A 21,570-nucleotide genomic window follows, 5' to 3' on the forward strand; every position below is an offset into this window, starting at 1 on the left:
CACTGAGAATCTTTTTGATCCTATTCTGTGGGTGCACAGTTGAGAAGTCAACCAAGGATTTGCAGATTAGGAGGATCTCCTGTCTGTCGCTTTCTCATTTCTGCTGGGATCCCCTCTTTCTGCTGCTCCCTCTCCGACCCTCCCGGCCCCACTCCAGCTTCTCTGACAGACCCAGATTCCTTCTTTGACTCCTCAAGCCACAAAGAGTTTGGCTTTCTGGGTGAAGTTATGCCATCTTGTTCCACAAGGATTGAGGGATGCCCTAGGACAAAAAGAAAAACAAAAAAACAACCCATAAAGTTACAAATTTAACCCTGTGCAATTCATTTCAATGATCAGCTTCTGTTGTGTTTCTACCTGATTTTTGTTGCTTTGTAGTGCCTTAAAATAGTTTATAATTGTTATCAATGGCAAGATTAATCCAATATCAGCTACTTTACTATGGAAGTGGAACCATTAAGTTGATTTTTGTTTTTATCTAGTCTTTTATCTAGTCTTTTAACTGGAAAGTTTAATTCATATAAGTTCACTGTAGATACTGATATTTTTGTGTTTATTGCTGCTATTTCATTCTTAGCTGCCTCTTTTTTTTTATTGGTTTGTAAGTTACATAGTTTGTTTCCACACTTGTGCTTACCTTGGCTTTTTAGCACATATACAGAGGGTGCCAAAAAAATGTATACACATTTTAAGAAAGGAAAAAACTGTATTAAAATTTTAATACTCAATATATACTGACAACAAAAGATGAATACAGGTCATGTGTATACATTTTTTTGGCACCCCCAGTATATATAACTTAAAGACTGAAGTATACCTACATGTTGTCAGCCTCTATGCAACAATAAAAGGACTCTACAATACTTCAATTCTGATCCTCTCCCTGGGACTTAACATGATGATATTCTCCATTATTTTGATTCCATATATGTGTATATGTATAGTATAATGTACACAAAAATTGTACGAAACGTCTCACAAAGCAGACAAACATCCCTCAGGTTAAAAAAACAGAACATCTCTAATGTGTTAATTTCCTAGGGCTGTCATAACTAAGTACTACAAACTAGGTGGCTTAAAACAACATAAATTTATTCTCAGTTCTAGATGTTACACATCTAAAAACAAGCTGTTGGTAGGGCTATGGTCCCTCTCCTGGCTTCTGGTTGTTACTGGCAACTGTAGGAATTCCTTGGCATGTAGATGCATCACACCAATCTTCCTCTGTCATCATGTGGCCATCCCTGTGTGTATCTGTCTTCACGTGGTGTTTTGTTCCTATAAGGACACCAGACATACTAGATTGGGGCTCATTCTAATGACCTCATATTAACTTGATTACACCTGCAAAGACCCTGTTTCCAATTTAGGTGACATTCACAGGTACCAGGGGTTAAGACATAGCTTTTGGGGGAACACAATTTAACCCATAACAACCAGTACCCTAGAAGTGTCCCCTTCATTCCCTCTTCCAATCACTTCCCCTGCACTCCTTCCCAAAGGTTAGTTAATCACTCTCAAGTTTTAAAACACTAGTTTAGTGATACTTGATTTTGAACTTTATCTAAATGGGATCATATAGACCATCACTGTCCAGTCGACTTTTCTTGATGATGAAAATGTTCGATATCTGCAGCAGTATGGTTGCTAATATTACATTGGCTACTAAGCACTTGAAATATGACTTGACTACGGAACTGAATCTTAAATTTTCTTTAAATTAATTTAAATATAAATAGCCACATATAGTCAGTGTCCATCATATTGGACATGGTCAGTGTCATTTCCATTGGACAGCACAGGCATGATCTGTAGTCTTTTGTGTCTGGATGCTTTCAGTCAGCCTTGTTCTATAAGATTCATCCAGCAGTTAGCAGGTAGTTTTGATTTGTTCATTTCCAATACCTGTATAATATTCTACTTCATGTGTATATCACAATTCATTTATCATTGTAGATGTTTGGTTTGTACTTTTTGGCTATTACAGGTAATGTTCTTTTATGAACATTCTCATACATGTCTTGGTGCACATAAGTCCACATTTCTGGGAATGTATACCTAGGAGTTGCTTATGTTCAACTTTAGTAGCTAATGCCAAATTGTTTTTCTAAAGTGGTTGTTCCAATTTCTTTCATTACAGTAGGTATATATGAGTTCCCATTGATGCACATCTTTACTAATCATTGAAATTATTTAGTCTTTTTAATTTTAGCCAGTGATGGGTATGTACTGGTACTTCTTTGTGGTTTTAATTTACACTGTTCTGATAAGTAATACTCATTGACCATTTTGACACTCTTGTGTCGATGCCTTTTCAAATTTCTTGACATTTTTAGATCATCTTTTTATAGATTTTTCTGGGTTAAAATCTTTTATTTCTTTCTGGGTACAAGTTCCATGTATTGCAATATTTTCTCCCATTCTACAGCTTGCCTTTTTACTCATTTTAATGGTGTCTTTTGATGAATAAAAGTAATTTTAATATATTCCAAATTACCATTCTTTTCCATAATGTTGTTTGAATGTTTTTGACCCAACACCATTTACTAAATTAAAAAGACCATCTTTTCCCACCATGCTTTGGTGCCACCTTTGACCTAAATCAAGTTGCCACATATGCATGGGTCTGAGATTTCTATGCTGTTCCTTTGGTCTATTCATCTATTCTTGCACTAGTGCCATAGTCTAAATGACTGGAACTTTATAATACTTTTTCATCTTGTCACCTTGTTCTTTGCTAAGTGTCTTGGCTTTTCTTTATACTTCATCCCTTTGAATTCATCTTAGGACAATTCACAGCCCTAGAATCTAGCTTTAACTTAACATACAATGTATACTAGGTTGTAGTATTTTAGATTACAGGCAACATAGCACCAGTGCCCCAGCTCATAGGAAGGTACAATTGCATCGTAGAGGGATCACTGGTCCTATGAACTAAGTAGGCTCTGAGAGACTGTAGACTAAATGGGATGAGATAAATCTGGTGTAAGAAGCTAGTGAAGGCCAAGAAATTGAACTTAATTCCATGACCTCCTGGGCTTCAGTATCATTCTTAGAGAGGAAATGGAGAAAGACGTGAACCCAAGAATGTCGTGTTCACTATTGTATTTCTGTGCCTGATATACAATGGGCATTCAATAAATATTTGTTAAATGAATGCGTATGTGTATGTAATACATGCTTCTCAGAAGATATTATATAGCCATGAGTTTCAATCTTGCCTTCGATGCTAGAAAGCTTAAAACTAAAATTTTAATAGCCTGTGAGATTTTGCATTTTCATGGTTTTGCTTTTCTGTTTCTGTTTTTAAAGTTTTATGTGCATTACCTCAAGTCTTTTTGGAAATAAGTGCATAGGTTTTTTTTAATGTTGAATTTAGTGATTACCTATCAGTGATTCTAGAAGTTTATTGACTTTCTACATCCCTAAATGGAAATAACTCGCAAGTTCCTTAGCACATTATGTTCATATATGTTATAATTCAGTCTAAGATTATACCCAGATTTCCTTGTTTTGAAATATTCAAATTTTATTATGGAGAAACTGCCAAGTTATCCTGTTTCTCCATTTTGATTTTCCTTTGCTTTTTAAAAAGACATGTAATTGATGAGACTTACATAAAGCACATTTCTTAGTTTTCTGCCCTAAATATTAAAATTCTGTTTTTTAATGCAGATGTGGAATTAGAAGAAGCTATTAGAAGAAGCCTTGAGGAAATGTAATTAAAGATATTACCACACAACATCAAGTAGCCTTGAAGAGACTCAGGATAATGAATTCTTGAGTTTGTTTTCTAAGGGGGCCAGAATTCGACTAGTACAGATGTACAGATGTGTTTGAAAACATGCTTCTTTTAATTTTTCATGTTCAAATTTTGATATTTGCTTTGTATTTTTGTGCTGTTTTGCGAATATGTAGAGGAATAGAATACATGTCAATGCAAATGTAAATCATGTATTCAAATATAGGTATTAATTTACCAGTCAACTTTAAATTCATATATGTAAGTTAAAAGAATTAAAAAATACAAAAGCTCTCAACTATTGTTTATGTTTCCCAAATAGCATTAGTTCTTTATTTGTACTGTACAGATGATTCTAGTTTATTTTTTTTAGGAATGAAAATGAATATAAATAAAGCCTTCAAAGCTTAGATTTTCTTAAATTCTGCTTCTCATGTGATACTAATATATAGAATACCTTTGAGACCTTTGTGATTATTAAAAGAGAGTAATGGAAACTGATCATAGAAATAGATTAAAAGTTTTACCAGCAATGTTCTTTGTGGATTTCACTCGGATGTTTTTCCCTGCTTTAATTAGAGCTGCACATTGCTAGAATAAAAAAGAACACTCTAATTTCTTTAATATAAGTATAAAGAAACCTTTTCTATTCATTTTACCTGCTTAGACTTTTATGTGACTTATATTTACCTACTGTTTAAAGGGAATGGTGTCAAAATATTTGCATAGAATTATTTTTAATAATTAGTCCTTTTTTATATATTTGTGTAAACATAATCTTTAAAAAATAATGTTCAAGTCTTACTCAGGAATAATCTTCCTTAACCCTTTAAAATTTTTATTTCATATAAAAGTATCTTCCTTTTAGTTATTCATTAAGTTGTTGTCAGGTTTCTATATTTGGTGTTACATATTTAATTTTTAAATGTTGAGGCCCCATTGTGAAAAATAAAATATTACATAACTGGAAGACTAAGAAGGGCTTGTCATACTATATTTGTGTATACACTTCATGTTATTGACCAGAAATGTCATCCCTAAAAATTTTGAATAGTAATTACCAAACTTAAAATTTTCTATAAATATAATTTTTTTTAAGAATCATGACTAGAATTTTGTTCTTTCTCTGCAATTACATGTTTTATTGTGAAATAGCATTGCTGTTTTTTTATTAGTATAATCTTTTCAATACACATTAGAAATCAGTTTGTGTTTTTGTTTCTTACGATGTCAGGTCAATGTACCTGCTTGCATTTTTTTTAAGTTGACATTGTAGAGTGAGAATTCACCAATTATTTTTCCAAATGACCACATTGTGCTTTTAATTTGTATGTTAAAGTGATCAAGCAGGGCTTTAAGAGGTAGTCACTGAATCAGACATTAAAGACATCCACAGGAGCTTGCTCAATAGTGAGGAGAAAGGACATTCCAGAAAGAAATGTGATTAAACAGACATGGGGGAGAGGAACCAATATTTCTCTGCCAGAGGTGCCACATACATATGTGATGTATACTGAGCTCTATTAAGAAGCTTTTGCTGGTAGAGTGTAACTGAATCTTTTCATCATGACCCTTAAAAAAAGATAATTGGGTTGTTTTAATTAATAATTGTCACTGATTGTATTTCTACTTGTTAGGTCATTAAAAATCATTTTTAAATTACTTCATAATTTGAATTTAATTAAGATACAAGGGAGATGTAATCAATGGGTGACATTAAAGTTATGTGGATTACTAAATTACCAAAGTAAATGTCTCTAACATTGACAAAGATCCTATCTTTTCCTTACATCATTCATGTATTCACTCATTCACGCACTCAAAATATTTATTGAGTACTTACCATGTGCCAGTGACTGCTCTAAGCACTTGAGATATACCAGTGAGCAAAACAAAGCCCTCATTGCTCCTCTATGGAGCACACTTTGGGAGAGAGGAGTTTGGATAGTGTTATCATAGATAATAAGTAAGTATACCCAATGGTGATATGTCATGAAGGAAAATAGGGAAGGGAAGAAAAGTGTGGGGGGCAGAGGGCTTGCTATTTTTAATAGGGTGGTCAGGAAGGATCCTGACCAGGTGAACTTGAGCAAAGACCTGAATGAGCAAATATGTATGAGGAAGAGAGTGCCAGATGGAGGGTGAAAAGGTCTAGAGGTCAGCTTGATATACCCATGAAAAAGCAGGAATGCTAGTATGAGCTAAGAGAGTAATAGGTGAAGTTGCTGAGGCCTTTCTATGGTCCTTGGCTTTTACTCTGAAATGAGCCATTTGAGCCAAATGAGCCTGAAATTAGTTTTCTGAGAATAAGTGGTGTGATCTGCCTTATTTAAAAGGATCACAGTAAACTATATTGAGAATATATATGAGAGGCAAGAGTAAATGCAGGAAGACTAGACAGGAGGATACTGCAGTACGATCCAGGTGAGAATTGATGGTGGCTGGGACCAGAGTGGTGGCAGTGGAATTGTGGGGACGAATTTGGACGCAATCCGAAGGTAGAGCTGACGGGATTTACTTACAGATTGGGTCTAGTATATAAGGGAAAAAAAAGTCTAGGATGATTCTAAAATTACTTGATAGACTTTTAAACCACAAAATGTCTTCAGATTCCAAGTATGTGTCATGATATAACAAAATATATTTAATGAGGTCAAGTAATCCCCTACACCAATAGTGTATTAGTGTTTAGCTTGAGTTTAGAGGGAATTGGGATCCAGATTGAAGGGCCTCACCTCTGTTCAAGTATTTAAATGGCTTTGATCTCAGATTAAAGGTTGGATTCAGCTTTAAACTGTTATCTATCATTTTATGTTCCTTGTTCATTTTCATCCTCACAATATGAAGCATAGCTATGAGATGGGAGCAAATCACCGGTTTTAAGTATATAAATCTTTGTACTCCCAGCTCTACCCCACTTTTACTGACCTTTATATCTAACCTAGTGACCTATTGCATCTTTACATTCTTGACAGATTTACATAAATTGGGTATGAAATGGCCTTCATACCAATTTCACCTAAATTCCAACCGAAATCATTTTTAATAGGAAAAAAATCATTAAAAATTCCTTTGTTAGAATGGGTAGAAATGAAGTATTATAAATTCCCTTGCTTCCTACATCCAGCTGGAAAGAGAAAGATGAGGTCACTTTTTCTTTTTTCCCTTATACCTTCAGTGGTGTTACCAGGCTATCCTCATTTCTGGAAAGTGGTAACAGAGCAGGTCAAGCAAGTATGGACTGATGAGGAACTGTACTTAAATGCCTTCTTTCCACAAAGGGACCTTTTCTCCACATATCCATGGACTTAATAACGTTTTTGTTTTTTCCTGTGAATTATGGGGGCTGGGAGAAATTAAGCGAAGCCATCACCGAGTAATACATCCACAGCTTACCGTTAGGTCCCTTAGCGTGTAGGGAGGTGGTTTGGGGGGGTGGGGGGTGGTGCACAGAGAACCGAGGCCTCACGGAGGTAGGGGTGGCGGGGATGAGGGCGGGGCGTTTTGTGATCCTCCGCATCGGTTTCGGTTCCAGGGTCCGCAGAGAAGGACCCGCGCGGATCACGGTAGGGCCTCCTCCTGGTGCGTCCGTCCTTCCAGGTGTCTCAGAGGCCGCCCGGTTTTGCTCCTCAGGCCCCCTGACCCTACGGGCCCGTCCTCGAGCCCCGGTGACAGCTAGTGCCCTCCCGCAGCCGCGGCAGCTGCCCCTAGCGGGCTCTGCAGCCCCCGAGCCCCGCGGGCGCGCGGCGCGCCTGTCCTTGTTTGGCCACGCGGCAGCGGCGGTGTTGGCGTCCGGTCGGGCCGCCCCCCGCGGGCGTCAGAGGGAGGCGGGCGCCCCGCGCGGTGACGGCGACGCCTGCGGCCGCGGGAGCTCTCCAGTCCCAGCCACCGGAGAGCCCGGTGACCTCTCGGCCGCCCCGCCTCAGAGGCTCAGATGGCTCAAGCGAAGATCAACGCGAAAGCCAACGAGGGGCGCTTCTGCCGCTCCTCCTCCATGGCCGACCGCTCAAGCCGCCTGCTGGAGAGCCTGGACCAGCTGGAGCTCAGGTGAGGCGGCGGCGGGCTCGCTGGCCGGGGCCGTGCGCGGCGGGGCGGCGCGGGCACAGCCCCCGGGCAGGCTGCAGCAAGGGAGCTGCTTGCTTGGGACTTGTTTTCTATGGAGATGGTGCAGTTTTGTTTTCTTGGTGGATTTTCCTTTCCTCGCTTGAGAGGAAACGCATTCGACTTAAGCAAAATCTGTGAGCGCGTTATTGGCGGCCACATGTTCCTTGACAGACCTGAACGTTTGGGCGCGGAGAAAAATAAGGAAAGATAAAAGTTCAGTGACGTCATTTGAGATTAGGGACAGTGACACTCCGAGTCTACAGAACTTCTAGAACCTTCTGTGTGCCGGTATATGGTCTTCCCAAATGTTTCTAACTTACTTTCCTATTATGCATTTTTAAGAGAAGCAGTGGTTTAGCGGTCCCCTATGTGACTGATCAGTTTCTTTGCTCCAGAACACTTCAGAGCAAAAAAAAAAAAGTGAAAATATAGGAATCCATCTGATAGTAAGGATTAGAGAGGAGTAGGACAAATGGGCTGCTGGGTGAAGGATAGCTGCGTACTTTGTGGAATAAAGACACCGCAGCTTCCCTTTTCCCTATAACCCCACGTACTGTATTCAGCTCTAACTTTAGTCTCCTTACATAGTAGACACTGTGCTGACATCTTGAAAGTGCTAGTCATTGGCCTGAAAGCATAAGATAGTCAGTTTTTCCCTCTTAACTGATTAAGATTTTAGTAAATGATTAACATAGTGGTAGGCTTGTATAGAATTTCTAAATAGTTTATGTTAAATTTTGGAAGTACTGTTTTTCCTTTAACAGTGTATGAAAACTTTTATGTACTTCCTGTAAACTTTTGTGTCACTAAAGTTACTGTGTAAATTGTGTGCAGATGTAGTTAAATGAAAATCTTACAAACGCACCCACAACTCCCAGAAACTACACAGAATTTTCTTTCATAATTTTCTCCAGGTTCTGGGTGAGCAAAGGAGTATGTGAGCCAGAAATTTTAAGAAGCATTGCACTGTCTGTATCTCCATCGATTAATATAGCAAAACAAGAAGAGATGTCTATTTTCCAAGGAAGTGGATTAATAACCACAGTATATCTTAGCAAATGAGGCACTTATTCTTATTACTACCACAAGAAAGAAGTCAGAATATGAGAAATTCCACCCACAATGATTTCATGGATGGCAGCTGTTAGACAAACATGAGCCAAAACCACATTCTGGATTCTGCTCAGAGAGAGAAATGGAATGAGAGAAAAGTAATGTTTCCCCATTACTTTTAACATTAATATTTTTACATCAACTCCCCACCCCCTAGAGAAAGTGGAGCAAAACTAGAGATCAGTGCCCTCAGCTATGTATTGTCCCTCTGAAGAATATTTATTTTTATATAAAAGCATAACAAGCAACACACACATGTCCCCAGGTCTTTAGAACTTTGAGGGCATGTTCTCAACCATTTCGGTGTCTCTCTCCCCTAATCAGAAAGAAAGGATTTTTCTTTAAAGGAGTGAGGGTGTTGCCCCTCCGTCTTCAAGCTGAGTCATTGTCCTCAGACTTGAATAATTTGTGTGTGATAGGTACAAAAGCAGTCAGGTTTTCATCTCTAAAAGCCTCTGGTTTTGAGTATTATTATATTTTAATATTGATTAATATAAAGTAAATTCTGATTACTGTGTACAGGTTATTAAAATACAATGTTTTTAACCCTTGAGCTCAGGAGGAAAGACTGATTAATATGTTCATTTTAAGGACTTGTCTCCTAATTTTAAACTTTTGTAAGCTTTGCTTCCTTTAAGTAATATAGAGGGAAGGAAGTGGTAGATGAGGGTAAAAGGGATCAAATATATGGTGATGGAAGGAGAACTGACTCTGGGTGGTGAACACGCAATGTGATATATGGATGATGTATTACAGAATTGTACAGCTGAAATCTATGTAACTTGACTAACAATTGTCACCCCAATAAACTTTAATTAAAAAAAAAGTAAGTATTAATAATATTGACTGAAAAACTAAGGAACTGTTTCAGAAAGTAAGTAAAAATAGAGAAAAATGCGAATGCCCATCCACTGAAGTTTATTTGAAACCACATGGATACTGTAGCAGAGAACTACACTATTGAAAACTAGAGTAAGGGAGAGTGTCACAAAGCACTACACTGTTAAAAACTAGAAAACTGTTAATTTCATATTAAGGATGATTAATAAAGCAGTGTATTAAGTACAGTGTTACCTCGGTTTTCCAATGTCTCCGTTGACGAACATTTTGGTTTATGAACGCTGTAAACCCGGAAGTAAATGCTTCGGTTTTTTATCACAACTCAGAAGTCGAACATGTCACACGGCTTCCGCTGAGTGCAAGATCTTGAGGCCTAGCTGTCGGCTGTTTTCGAACATTTCAGAACTCGTGGATTATGTTCGAAAACTGAGGTACCACTGTAGTTTAGACTTAGAAGCTTGCATTTACAGTTCCTTTTCAGTACTGATTTTGTCAATTTTGGTAGAAACTTTTTCTATATGAAACTGAAAACAGAATTATGCTAAATGCATTGTGTCATTGAGTTTGAACAGGTGTACATGATGTTTAAAATGCTTTAAGATGTTTGGCAGCATTCTACAAATTGTTAAAGAAATGCCATTTGTTTTCTAACATATTACCGTAACACTAGTCTGTTTTGATTCCTGCTAAAAAGATGATTCCTTTAGATCTCCTGGTTTTCATTAACCAATTCTGAATGATGTCTGATTTTTGCATTCATCAGTGGCTCAAAACACCTTATCATTGTTACTTTTTAGCAGTTATCGTAATTTATAAATAATACATGTCCACATTTATTCATTTAATGACACTGACTATATGCCAGTCCCCATGCCTTCGTGGAAGTTATTATTACTTCCATTTTCTTGATGAGAAATTGAGGGTTAGTAAGTTAAATGAGTTGTCCAATATCACATGGCTAGAACCCAGGAAGACTGGGCATAGAGCTTAATACTTTATTGTTGAATTTTCATAATGTTAAATATGTCATATTTAAAATGGGATAGTATATGGATGTATATATGATTTTAAAAGAAGAAGTGAAAGTTAATTTCAAATTGGTGTTTAATTTAGTAAATATTGAAAACCCACTGAGTTCCAGGTATTGAGTGGCTCCTAGAAGGCTCTGGATGGTAACGAAGATGGGACATAGGTTGTGGAGAATGGCAATGGGGGGAAAATGACTGAACGGGAGATTGGCTGTTCACAGATTTGCCCCAACTGATCGTATTGTGGCTCCCTCCCCCTCTTAGCAGCCATTTGCAATGGCTTACTTCCCAGCCAGGGGCTGAAGGGTTGGGGTAGGGGGTGATGGGGATCACGTGGCTGGCTGAAAGCTTCCTGTTGCTTAAAGTTTCTTAGGGTGTGCCAATGTCCCAGGAATCATAAAACAAGATGGCGTCATAGTTAATATTGTATAACAGCCTGTAATTTAAAAGAGCACTTTTCATAAACATTGTCCTTTGAAGCTTACACAATCCTTTGAGGTAGGAAGAAGGAAGATGTTATCTCTTTTAGAAATGAAGGAGCTGAGGTCCAGAGGGACTGTGTGGCTTGCCTAAGGCCACACTACTGATGAGTAGCTATTAACACTAAACACCAGTCCCACGTTTACACCAAAGGGTCTCAATGGTGAATGTAATTTAATATTTTGGTTATGATTAGGAAAAGCCTTCAAATCTTACAGTGCCTAAAATATAGGTAAGCACTGTTGTATCCTTTTGATACAAGAGTATTGAATAAGAGACAGGACTATGATTTTAAGAACCTGTTTTAGAAATTATTTCTTTCAAATAAATCCATGATAGGAGCATTTTCCATTTTACCTCTTTTTTATGAGAGCACAAATGCTTGTGATTGATAAGCCTGAGTCCCTAATGGTATGTATAGAATAAATATGAAGTTAACGTTTGCCACCACCAATTCTGGACATGTTACACGTATTAACTCATATAGATGTATAATATTTTTAGTCGATGTTGACAGTCACTGTGTTCAATTCTTTGCCTGCTTTGCTTCCTTCAATCACAACCACCATCTCATTATCCCTGTTTCATAGATGAGGAAGATGAAGGCGAGGAGAGTTTAAGTAACTACTCGAGGTCACACAGCAAGTAAGTGGCAGCGCTGGTTTGAACGGCTGGACTGAAAAGCCACTGCAGTTTACACTGTGCACTGTCAGCTGGTGCAGTAGAAGCCACAGTCTGGTGAAATCGCTGTGGGGCCTCTCCTAAGTCTCCCAACAATTTGTCCTTTGATACCTAGGCTGCAGAGGTTTGTGAGGTGCCCGAGGCTGAGGACTAGCTGAGGATGAGTGCCTTCCGTTTTGTCTGCATGGGAGTATTCTGACTGTAATTTATTTTTGTTACAGCCGGCTTAGTTGTGAGTTCATGCAGAGAGTTTGCCAGGAGCACAGCCCAGGCCAGCCTTGATGTGCGGCTAAGTTCTTTCCCAATTTGGACTTGTAGCTGCTTCCAGGATCTGTTAATAAAAGCAGAATTGCCCCTCCCCACCAAGAAAAGTGTTTTCAAATGATGTTTGAAGGATAAAGTGAGATGGCTCAACGCTTGTCTATCCTGTGTTCCAGAAGAAAACAATGGAATGGGGAACGGGATATTCGAAGATTTAATGGCTCACAGTGAAACTAATGGACAAGTTGTAGACTAAAAGATTGTATGTGAGTTGAAGTTAAGAATACCAATGGCTGATAAACAGTACTAATATTACTTAAACATGTTAAGTAGAGATCTAGGTTCAGCTTTTTAAAAGAAAACATTTTAAATATGATGTAGTCCATACACTAGGCAGATGTACAATGCCAAGTTATTGATTGCCTCAAGGAAGAGGAAGGGGGAGGTTATCAAGGAACAGTTCCTGCCAAAAGGATTGGGTTTTCAAAAAGGATCACCCAGTAGACAAGGGTTAGGGATAAAGAATGTTGTAGAAGAGGGACTAGTAAATGAAAGGTCAAGGATGCAAAACAAAACAAAACAAAAAAACCGTTGGTTCTGAAGAATGACCATTTACCTTTGCTATGATATGAAAAAAGTGTACGTAAAAACATATATAAGAAGTTCTATAAAAATTGAAATCTTTTTTTCATAGGGAACATGCCCTCACTTCCTAGCCTTGTGGGAAAAAAACCCAAAACTTAGAAGTTACATCTAATTTCCTCCATATTTGGTCTCATTTAATGACAAAATACTTACTCATATGACAGATTATATTTTTCCTAGAGTGTCTCCTTTTAAACCATTTTTTGTTAACAACTCCATGAACCTACTATTGTAATTTAATTATTGTAAATGAAACCTTCCTTTTTAGAATTTAAGATTCAGTTTTTTATCATCTTACATTTGAATTCAAACTCGAGTATTGAAAAATTAATCTCTTCTTTCAGCATCTTCTCATTTACCAATCACATGGTTCATCTGTGTCATTTAAACACTAGAGTCATGGTTTGTGTTTTTAGCATAAATATTTCATATTAGTACCAACTCAATCTCTTTCATATGTACTTGGCCCTAGTTTATCTGAGATTTTGCCAATGTAAAATGTGTCAGTACATAATTAATGGTGCTGGAAGACGGCCTGACACTGTATTGTTACTATTTTACAGATTATTATTTTTTATTGTGTTTTCTAGCCAAATTTGTCCCATAAGGTCCTTACCAGCTCTTTTCTTTTACTGCCTCTAATAAACACAAAATCCAACATATATTTAGTATCTTGATGAATAAAGAGACCACGTGACTCTGCTGCCTATCCGTTGTTATTTTGGAGTATAACAGGCGGGTGACTGTTGGGGAAAAGTCATATATGTAATGGACCGATGCTAAAACATTGGTGAAGCTGTTCCTTCCCACTGAAGGCAGCAATCAGGATTAGATCTTCGGTGATCTCATGTTTCTAAGACCATCTGAATCCAGGGGATAGGTCTGTCACTATTTATTTTGGAAAAGCTGGCAACTTATGTAGTTGCAGTGTAATATATAGCAAGAGAGTATACTGGAAACAGAGCACTTTACATGTCGAGGATATTTCTCTTGCTCTCACGATATCACAGCCTAGTTCTTTAGTGACTGGGTGTGTTCATGTGTGTGTGGTAAGTACACGAGCAAAGGATATCCCAAAGTTTATATATGATAGGATGGGAGAAGATGGTTGCATTGTCTGTACCCAACAAGGGGTTAATACCCTCAGTATGCAAACCAACAAGAGGACAGTAACACCTGTTCAAAAGAGAAAAACCAAAATAGGCAAAGGCTATGAACAGGCTAACAAGGATACAAAGAGATTTGCAAAATTATTCATGAAATAAATGCAAATTAAATACTGACATATCATTGTACACTTACTAGACTGGCAACAAGTAGAAAATTGGAAGATGCGGAGTATTTGTTGGTTTGTGGGGATACAGGGACTCCTGTGCTATGGCCTGGTACAGCCGTTCTAGAGAGCAGTCCTAGAACTGAGTCCGACTGAGGGTCTTGGGATCTATCCTAAGGAGATTCTCATTCAGGTCTCTAAGGGGACACATAGTCACTGAAATGTTGTTTGTGGTGATGAATAGCTGGGGAACAACGTAGTGTCTCCGCTGGGAGAGGAGGTGAAGTCAGGTGGGTATACACGCGGAGTCTTATGCAACTAGAAGCTACTGATTAGATGTACATCTAGGAACCTGAATGGTTCTTAATAAAATAATGCTGAGTGAAAAAAAGAAACAATGAGATACAAGTAAATTGAAAAAGATGAATAGATAAATACATATTTTGTAAGAACAAATAAACAGTATATAGAATGACTGCCCTGTGAGCAGGGAGGAAAATGGGAGTGGGGTAAGTGGAATAAAAAAGAATAGAAAACTGAAAGAATGAAAAATAAAAGGGAATAAAGACTTTTTGAAAAGTGTTCCTAATCTTTCGAGTTGGATTGAATGATAGTGAGATGAGGAAAACTAACCTTCCATACAGTAACTGTTGTGTTTTCCCAATTTATGCAGGGTGGAAGCTTTGAGAGAAGCAGCAAGTGCTGTTGAGCAAGAGAAAGAAATCCTCCTAGAAATGATCCACAGTATCCAAAATAGCCAGGACATGAGGCAGATCAGCGACGGTGAGAGCTGTTGCCACAGATGGGGGCTCGTCTTTTACGCCCTTTAAGGGGTTTACAATAAGTGTGGGTCAATTTTTGCTTGACGTGTGGTATGAGTACTCTAGGTTTCAGCATTTAATGTGCACAGAGGGCAGCAGCTGCAGCTGTCAGTTACCCAGAGATCTTTTTTCCCTTGTACTCTCTACCCTAAGTCCATGGCTGCGAGTGGTAGGGAAAAGCTCCTTTGGCAGAAGAGCGGGTCCCAAGCAGTGAGGCCAAGTATTGACCTCAGGTTCACACTCCTAACTTCAGTTCTACAGAAGTTACTGGAATGTAGATGTAAAAGCAGAGGGAAGAGATGAAATTGGAAGCAAAGGAGTAAAGACAAAAGGAGATGAACTGATGTGTAACTTAAAGAGAGGAAGGGGGGGAAATGCAGAGAAAATAAGTCATAGACCCAGTAAAACCCCATGAATGTAACAATGTGCTAGCCTTTTCATGTGAAAAGCATGACTGCCCATGGAGGAACAGACCACTTGTGATTTTCTTTCATTGGCAATGGGCTTCCTACTTTAGCTCCTTTGGTGCTTCACAGGGCAACCCAGTGGGCCAGGTAGCTGGTGCGGGAAGTGTGTGTCTAACGGCAGACCACAGCCAGGTCAGGATCTGGTCTGTTCTTCACTATCCAGACACAGACCCATGAATTAGGAAGGACGGGGCAGAACAGGACAAAGAGGAGATTGCTGACTTTTTCATATAAGGAATGAAATGGTGACAGAGCCCCTTTTCCCATAATTGCCTCTGTGCTGGTCGTCTTCAACCACTGGCCATCTTACATGTGTCTGGAGGGGCTGAAGTCATTGCCTACTTTGGAGGCCAGCTTTTTCTCCGCTGTCATGGCTATGTTTTTCTCAGTCAAAATTGGGGCATTGTTTTCTGACAAACATGCAGAATATGCCACCCCCAAATATGCCTCGGGCATAAGGATTATTTTGCTGATTATTTTTGAGAAACTGCAAACACAGAAGTTCTGAAAACAAAGTAGACCTTACCCTTTTGTAAGGGAAATTTACATTTATAAAGTAAATTTCCATTTGTAAGGGTGTCTCCCTCTCCATACCAGGAAGACAGGACAGTAAATCACAAGAAACTCAACAATGGAGAAGGCACCTACTGTACTGAAGTCTTCCCCTTGTTTACTGTGCTTTTCCTCACCTCCCATAACTGGCTTCCCTCTCTTCCCAACATCTTTCTTTTGTCTTTAGCTGAAGATAGTATTTAAGGTGATATCTCAGGCCATCTCAGAGAGTTACTCAGTTTCTCATGTATGTGTGAGATATACACACTAATAAACTTCTGATTTTTCTTGTTAATCTGTCTTTTACGACAGGGGTTCTCAGACAAACACTCGCAAAGACAGAGGGAAACTATTTTTTCTCTTCTAATGTACATCCTTATGGAGAGATCCAGGATCTCGAACCAGCACAAAACCCTAGTTACGCTCACTATTCACTCTGTGTTAAGACTCTATCTCCATCCCAGTTACAAATGTATACCTGCCCAAACTTTTGCAAACATGACAACTAGAGAAGTCATCTGATATCCCATGTATGAAGACTTTCAGGGAAAGGTATTCAACAGCCTCTCTCTGTAATCTAATACACTCCATCAGTTAATCGTTTTTTTTTAACTTTTTTTTTTTTAATTTATTTTAAGTGTGTTTTTCCAGGACCCATCAGCTCCAAGTCAAGTAGTGGTTTCAGTCTAGTTGTGGAGGGCGCAGCTCACAGTGGCGAATGTGGGGATGGAACCGGCAACCTTGGTGTTATCAGCACCACACTCTACCCAAAGGAGCTAACAGGCTGCCCCATATCAGTTAATCTAATATACTAGAGTTTGAAGTTTTACCCTTAAACAATTCATAGCAGAGGTGATACAGAAAATAGATATAGCCACAAATGAATGCCTTACTGTTCTTGACATTGTTGAGGGAGGAAGACATTTTCTGTCTTTATAGATTCTTTCAGCTGGTCCAATAATTAAATTGACATGAGACAGATTAACAAGAGAAAAATAATCAAATTACACACGTACATATGGGAACCCCACATACATGAAAGAGTCAGAGACCCCACATACATAAGAGGTTTAGAGACAGAAAGGTTAAATGAGGTGTGTATAACAGTGTGAACTAAGGAATGAGACGAGGCACCTGGGGCTTCAGAGGGGAGGAGGGAGATTTGTAGGATAATAAAAGCAGATGTTCAGTAATTAGAAGTTTGCCTTGCCCTGTGGATAGGTTATAAAAAGCAATCTCTGGTAATAATGCTTATTATGAGCAAGACCCCTACTTTAAATTCTTTAAGGAACAGGTAAAAGTTTCTTGTGAGGCTGCAGGGTCTCAATTGTTCAAAATATTTCACATGCCAAAGTGGCACATCTTGGGGAGGCCTGTTCTGAACCCCTTCAACATAGACAAGTTTATGTCTCATATTGATTGATATTTCAAACTCTTATGTTTAGGAGAAAGAGAAGAATTAAATTTGACTGCAAACCGTTTGATGGGACGAACCCTCACTGTTGAAGTTTCAGTAGAAACAATCAGAAACCCTCAGCAGCAAGAATCCCTAAAGCATGCTACCAGGATTATCGATGAGGTGGTCAGTAAGTTTCTGGATGACTTGGCAAATGCCAAGAGTCATTTAATGTCACTGTATGGTGCGTGTTTGTCTGAGGTGCCACCTGGGCCAGTTGACCAGAAGTTTCAATCCATAGTAATTGGCTGTGCACTTGAAGATCAGAAGAAAATTAAGAGAAGATTAGAGACTCTGCTTAGAAATATTGAAAACTCTGACAAGGCCATCAAGCTGTTAGAGCATTCTAAAGGAGCTGGTTCCAAAACTCTGCAACAAAATGCTGAAAGCAGATTTAATTAGTGTTGAAACCTGAGAGCACTTACAAATAATGACATAAAAATGATAAACACTATTTTAAGTATTATCTAGTTCTTTATGTTAGGCGTAACCACTCATTTGATACTGAAAGTTGTTTCAGATGATGAAAATATTCCAGTGTCATCAGTTTTATGAGTAACAAAAGTAGAGATATTTTAATTGCTAGAAATTTTTGGATTGAATTGTCTTGTACTAGGATCTAGCACCTAATATGGAAATATTTTTTACTATTATGTGGATAAATACTTCATATGTGGGGGAAGGAAGTTCTCAGTGAGGGGCAAAGGCGTCACGTTTCTTTCCTGGACCTTGTCAGGCATGGAAACACCTGGGCACATAGGGCATCTGGTTGACTAGAAATTCTTTACCTTAAGCAGCACATACCCTTACACAACTAGTGTTAGCCAAGCAATGTGCTTAGCGGGATGAAAGGAATCACAGTAAGATCCTTTCCCTACATTCTCTTTCATTCAGCAGGTTTTTTTAGTTATCTGTACCAAATTATTTGGACTTAGAAGATTTACGCGTCTCATAATGTGAATGTATTTCTTGATGTATGAAAACATGACAAAATGAGAAAACAGACACCTGATTTTTCCACTGTGAACAACTATATATATTTTCATCTTTTCCCAAAAGCATCATTTCTCTAAAATTTTAATCATTGTATAAATACAATGTTGTAACTTGCTTTTTAAAAAAATAATTAAATGCTACTATAAAGTCTGCTGAATTGTCAACTTAAAAACCTCTGACCAACCCATTCCCTAACTGGACATTTAGGTTGATTCCTAATTTGTTGCTATTACTGCAGCATATTTATGTATATAGATCTTTTTCCCCCTTTGGTTTTTGATTTTTTTGGTGTAAATTCCCAGCAGTGAGATTTACTTGGTCAAAGGGTATATACATTTTCATAGCCTGACATAGTTCCTTTTTTTTTTTTTGTATAAGAGGTATATCAATTTATACTGTCTTCAATAATTAAAATGTAGCTATTTCACTGAAAGCTCTCTAGCATTGAGCAGTTTTTTTCTAACATTAGATATGAAACACCTTTAGTTTGCATTCTGTTTACTAACAAGGTTGAGCAGTATATTGATTATTATCTGTGATAAATGAAGCAACTATAGAATATTTTTATTTATTGTTAATGTGATTGATACACAAAACCCTCAATTTTCCCAAACACCATTGCTAAATGAATATATCAAACTCATTTTTTTACTAGAACGTTAAGTATTCTTTCACACTGGGGAAAAGAAAATCCAGATTGGTTTTATATATTTATATTACGTATATCTCTCAATGCAGACAATATTGAGCTTTGTTTTCTGGACAAAAATGCCAAATTACTCTTTTCATAAAAAGCAATTACAATCTGAGGACATTTATGGTTGGTTGGATTGCCAGCCCCAAGTCTTTCATGGGAAACATTAATTCTCATTGATAACTGTGACAAAAGCCTCTTGATTTTTCAGCAGATTCTAATTTGCTGTTTTCAGGTTCATTGTCAGATAAAGATTTTCTGTGCTATTCTTTTCATCAGCTTTTTGAAAATTAAGAGACAGTCAAGTTCTCCAGCACTGTTAGTGTCTATAAATCTCTTCCACTCAGAAATACTCCCCCTTTGCATTTACTCCATGTCAACCCAGAACTTTTTCTACCACAAAATATCCCAGCTCTGCCTCCACCTTTGTATTCTTTGTATTGTTTCTGTCCCATTTTTTGCAGTGGAGTTTACTGGAGACCATCCCTGATCACAGATTTAAGAGCTGTGATCTGCCATCTCCAAGCTGCTTCAGCCCCTGGTCTCCAGCCTCCAGCCCTCTGGACCTCCAGCTTGATCCACATTCAAGGGCAGTGATCTCAAAGTATTGTTTCTGTTTTATTTTTAAGAATGGAAGTGTAATTTATTTTCAAATAGTAAAAGTCCCGAGTCAAATTTTTACTGTCATTTAGACTGTCATCTTTTACATAGGTAATAGATTTGGACTCCAAGGGAATTCAGAATATATGTTGTGTCTGTGTTGCATACTCCCTAACAAGCCTACCCCAATTCCACACCACGTGTAGAATGTAATGTACAACGTCCGACAGCCCTTTGCCGTCCCTCGTGAGAACTGCGTCCCAGCAGACCTCCCATCCCCACCCTAGCTCTTCCAGTGTAAAGCTGGCAGGACCTGCACAAGAGTTGACAGACCACAATGTTCATCGACTGAGGACAGAGTGACACTGCTGACCAGTTAAAAATTTGACAGATACAGAATTGACCCTCCTGGTATTATAATGTAGGAATCCCTGACATTGAAAGAGAAAAAATCCTAAAGCTTCAGCGAAAAGTTATTTTTACATATTTTGAAATCCTGTAAAAACCAGGTATATTGCAAGGGGTTAAAAACAAAGTCATTGATAAACGATGATCAGTGTTAAGAGTTCGAGCCATTGTCTTAGTTGGAAAGCTACTTTCAGAGGAATGGGGAGAACTAACAACAGTAATAAATGTGAACTGGTGGCTTCCAGCTGTGCTTCCCTCCCAGTGAATGGAGTCCTTTTCGCCTAATAAAACATTATTAGCCAAGTGAAGTATTATGCAGTGGGACAGAATGAGTGCAGGCATGGTGCTTTGTATTGGAGCTCACTAATACCCTGACTCAGAATACTCAGAATTTACCCCAAAGAGGTGATCAGCTAATGAGAGAACTCTGCTTCCATTTTAAAATTGGAAAGCGTGAACAGATTGAACTACTGAAAGTAGCAAAGTAAGGATCTGGCCAACTGAAATACATGCAATGATTTTTAACTAGGAAAACATCTGTGCATTTGTCCCTTTCAAATGATTGTGATAAATGCTAAAATACTTTTGGAGTGTATATATGTGAAAATGCTATTTTTGAAAGCTGGATTTTACAATTATTCAGAAACAAAAATGGAAAGTAAAAGAGCTGAGAATTTTGGAAAACGAAAGACGAGGACAGCAGTGAACTTGAACTTCTTTTTGTGTGTGTCTACTCATACAACAAACAAGCAAAATGAAATGGACTCTGCTTAGGGACCTGACCATATTAAGTTTTCAATCATGAACTAGGAGTAAACAACTTGAACTGAACACTAATTATCCACCTCAAACCAGCAAATATTGTAGCAAATATGCTTCCCTTGCATATAGCAATAGTGAGCTGTTCAAATCACTGTGGCATTCACTCACATGTTTGGGGAGGGTTGCTTTCAGTCTCTAGTCCAGCTTTAATATAACATATTCCAGAGGTGACCAGAACAGATTAAGTTGGGCACAGTTTGTGCAGGAATTTGACAAATGGCATCAGAAAAGATAGAAAAACCTGGCATTGGAAAACTGAGCTAGCATTGGATCCAGGGAGTATTATAAATTCATCTCTAAATGTAATCCTCAGACCACAGAAAAAAACACAGAACACACCCAGAGGCATTAAGCTTTGCTGCAGGAAGATCTGAGGGAGCTTCCAACCCCACCTCTTACCAGCAGAGGGTCCCCGACACATCCCTGCCCTCCCCAGCTGTAAAAAGGGGGCCGTGATGCCCCTGTGAATTAAATGAGATACTCTATGCAAGGTGCTTAGCATGGCGGTTACCAGTAAATGTATTATTGGGGAGGGGGGCAGGGGACTCAAAATAAGACAGAACAACTTTTTTTTAGAACAGACTGAG

At 38.3% G+C, this 21,570-nt stretch overlaps 2 protein-coding genes across 9 annotated transcripts in view; both read left to right on the top strand.

Annotated features, from left to right (window-relative positions):
- Window positions 1-5,405, top strand: part of ZNF451 (zinc finger protein 451) — a 71,971-nt gene extending 66,566 nt beyond the window's left edge. For 5 of the 6 annotated variants that reach the window (XM_074333134.1, XM_074333135.1, XM_074333136.1 and 2 more), the window contains one exon: window positions 3,676-5,405. In XM_074333134.1, the coding sequence (XP_074189235.1) occupies window positions 3,676-3,722 (47 nt within the window). In that variant the 3' untranslated portion in view covers window positions 3,723-5,405. The remainder of the gene's footprint in view (window positions 1-3,675) is intronic. The other variant, XR_012496640.1, reaches the window with a different exon arrangement.
- Window positions 5,406-6,789: 1,384 nt separating this feature from the next.
- Window positions 6,790-18,892, top strand: BAG2 (BAG cochaperone 2). Of its 3 annotated transcripts, XM_074333137.1 has the most exons (4): window positions 6,798-7,789; window positions 11,898-11,952; window positions 14,841-14,950; window positions 17,453-18,892. In XM_074333137.1, the coding sequence occupies exons 1-4, from the start codon at window positions 7,231-7,233 to the stop codon at window positions 17,863-17,865; spliced, it is 1,137 nt and encodes a 378-aa protein (XP_074189238.1). In that variant the 5' UTR covers window positions 6,798-7,230; the 3' UTR covers window positions 17,866-18,892. The 3 variants fall into 3 exon arrangements, with proteins under 3 accessions (XP_074189239.1, XP_074189238.1, XP_019590217.1); XM_019734658.2 differs by lacking the exon at window positions 11,898-11,952 and having other exon boundaries at window positions 7,526-7,789; XM_074333138.1 differs by lacking the exons at window positions 11,898-11,952; window positions 14,841-14,950 and having other exon boundaries at window positions 6,790-7,789.
- The last annotated feature ends 2,678 nt before the right edge of the window (window positions 18,893-21,570 follow it).

This window comes from Rhinolophus sinicus, linkage group LG05 (genome assembly GCF_036562045.2).
Source record: "Rhinolophus sinicus isolate RSC01 linkage group LG05, ASM3656204v1, whole genome shotgun sequence".
Lineage (NCBI taxonomy): Eukaryota > Metazoa > Chordata > Mammalia > Chiroptera > Rhinolophidae > Rhinolophus > Rhinolophus sinicus.

Coding starts and splice junctions, on each gene's coding strand:
- BAG2 (XM_074333137.1), top strand. CDS start 7,231: ATGAGGGCGGGGCGTTTTGTGATCCTCCGCATCGGTTTCGGTTCCAGG. Junction 11,953..14,840: donor TACTCGAGGTCACACAGCAA/GTAAGTGGCAGC, acceptor CAATTTATGCAG/GGTGGAAGCTTTGAGAGAAG. Junction 14,951..17,452: donor CATGAGGCAGATCAGCGACG/GTGAGAGCTGTT, acceptor TCTTATGTTTAG/GAGAAAGAGAAGAATTAAAT.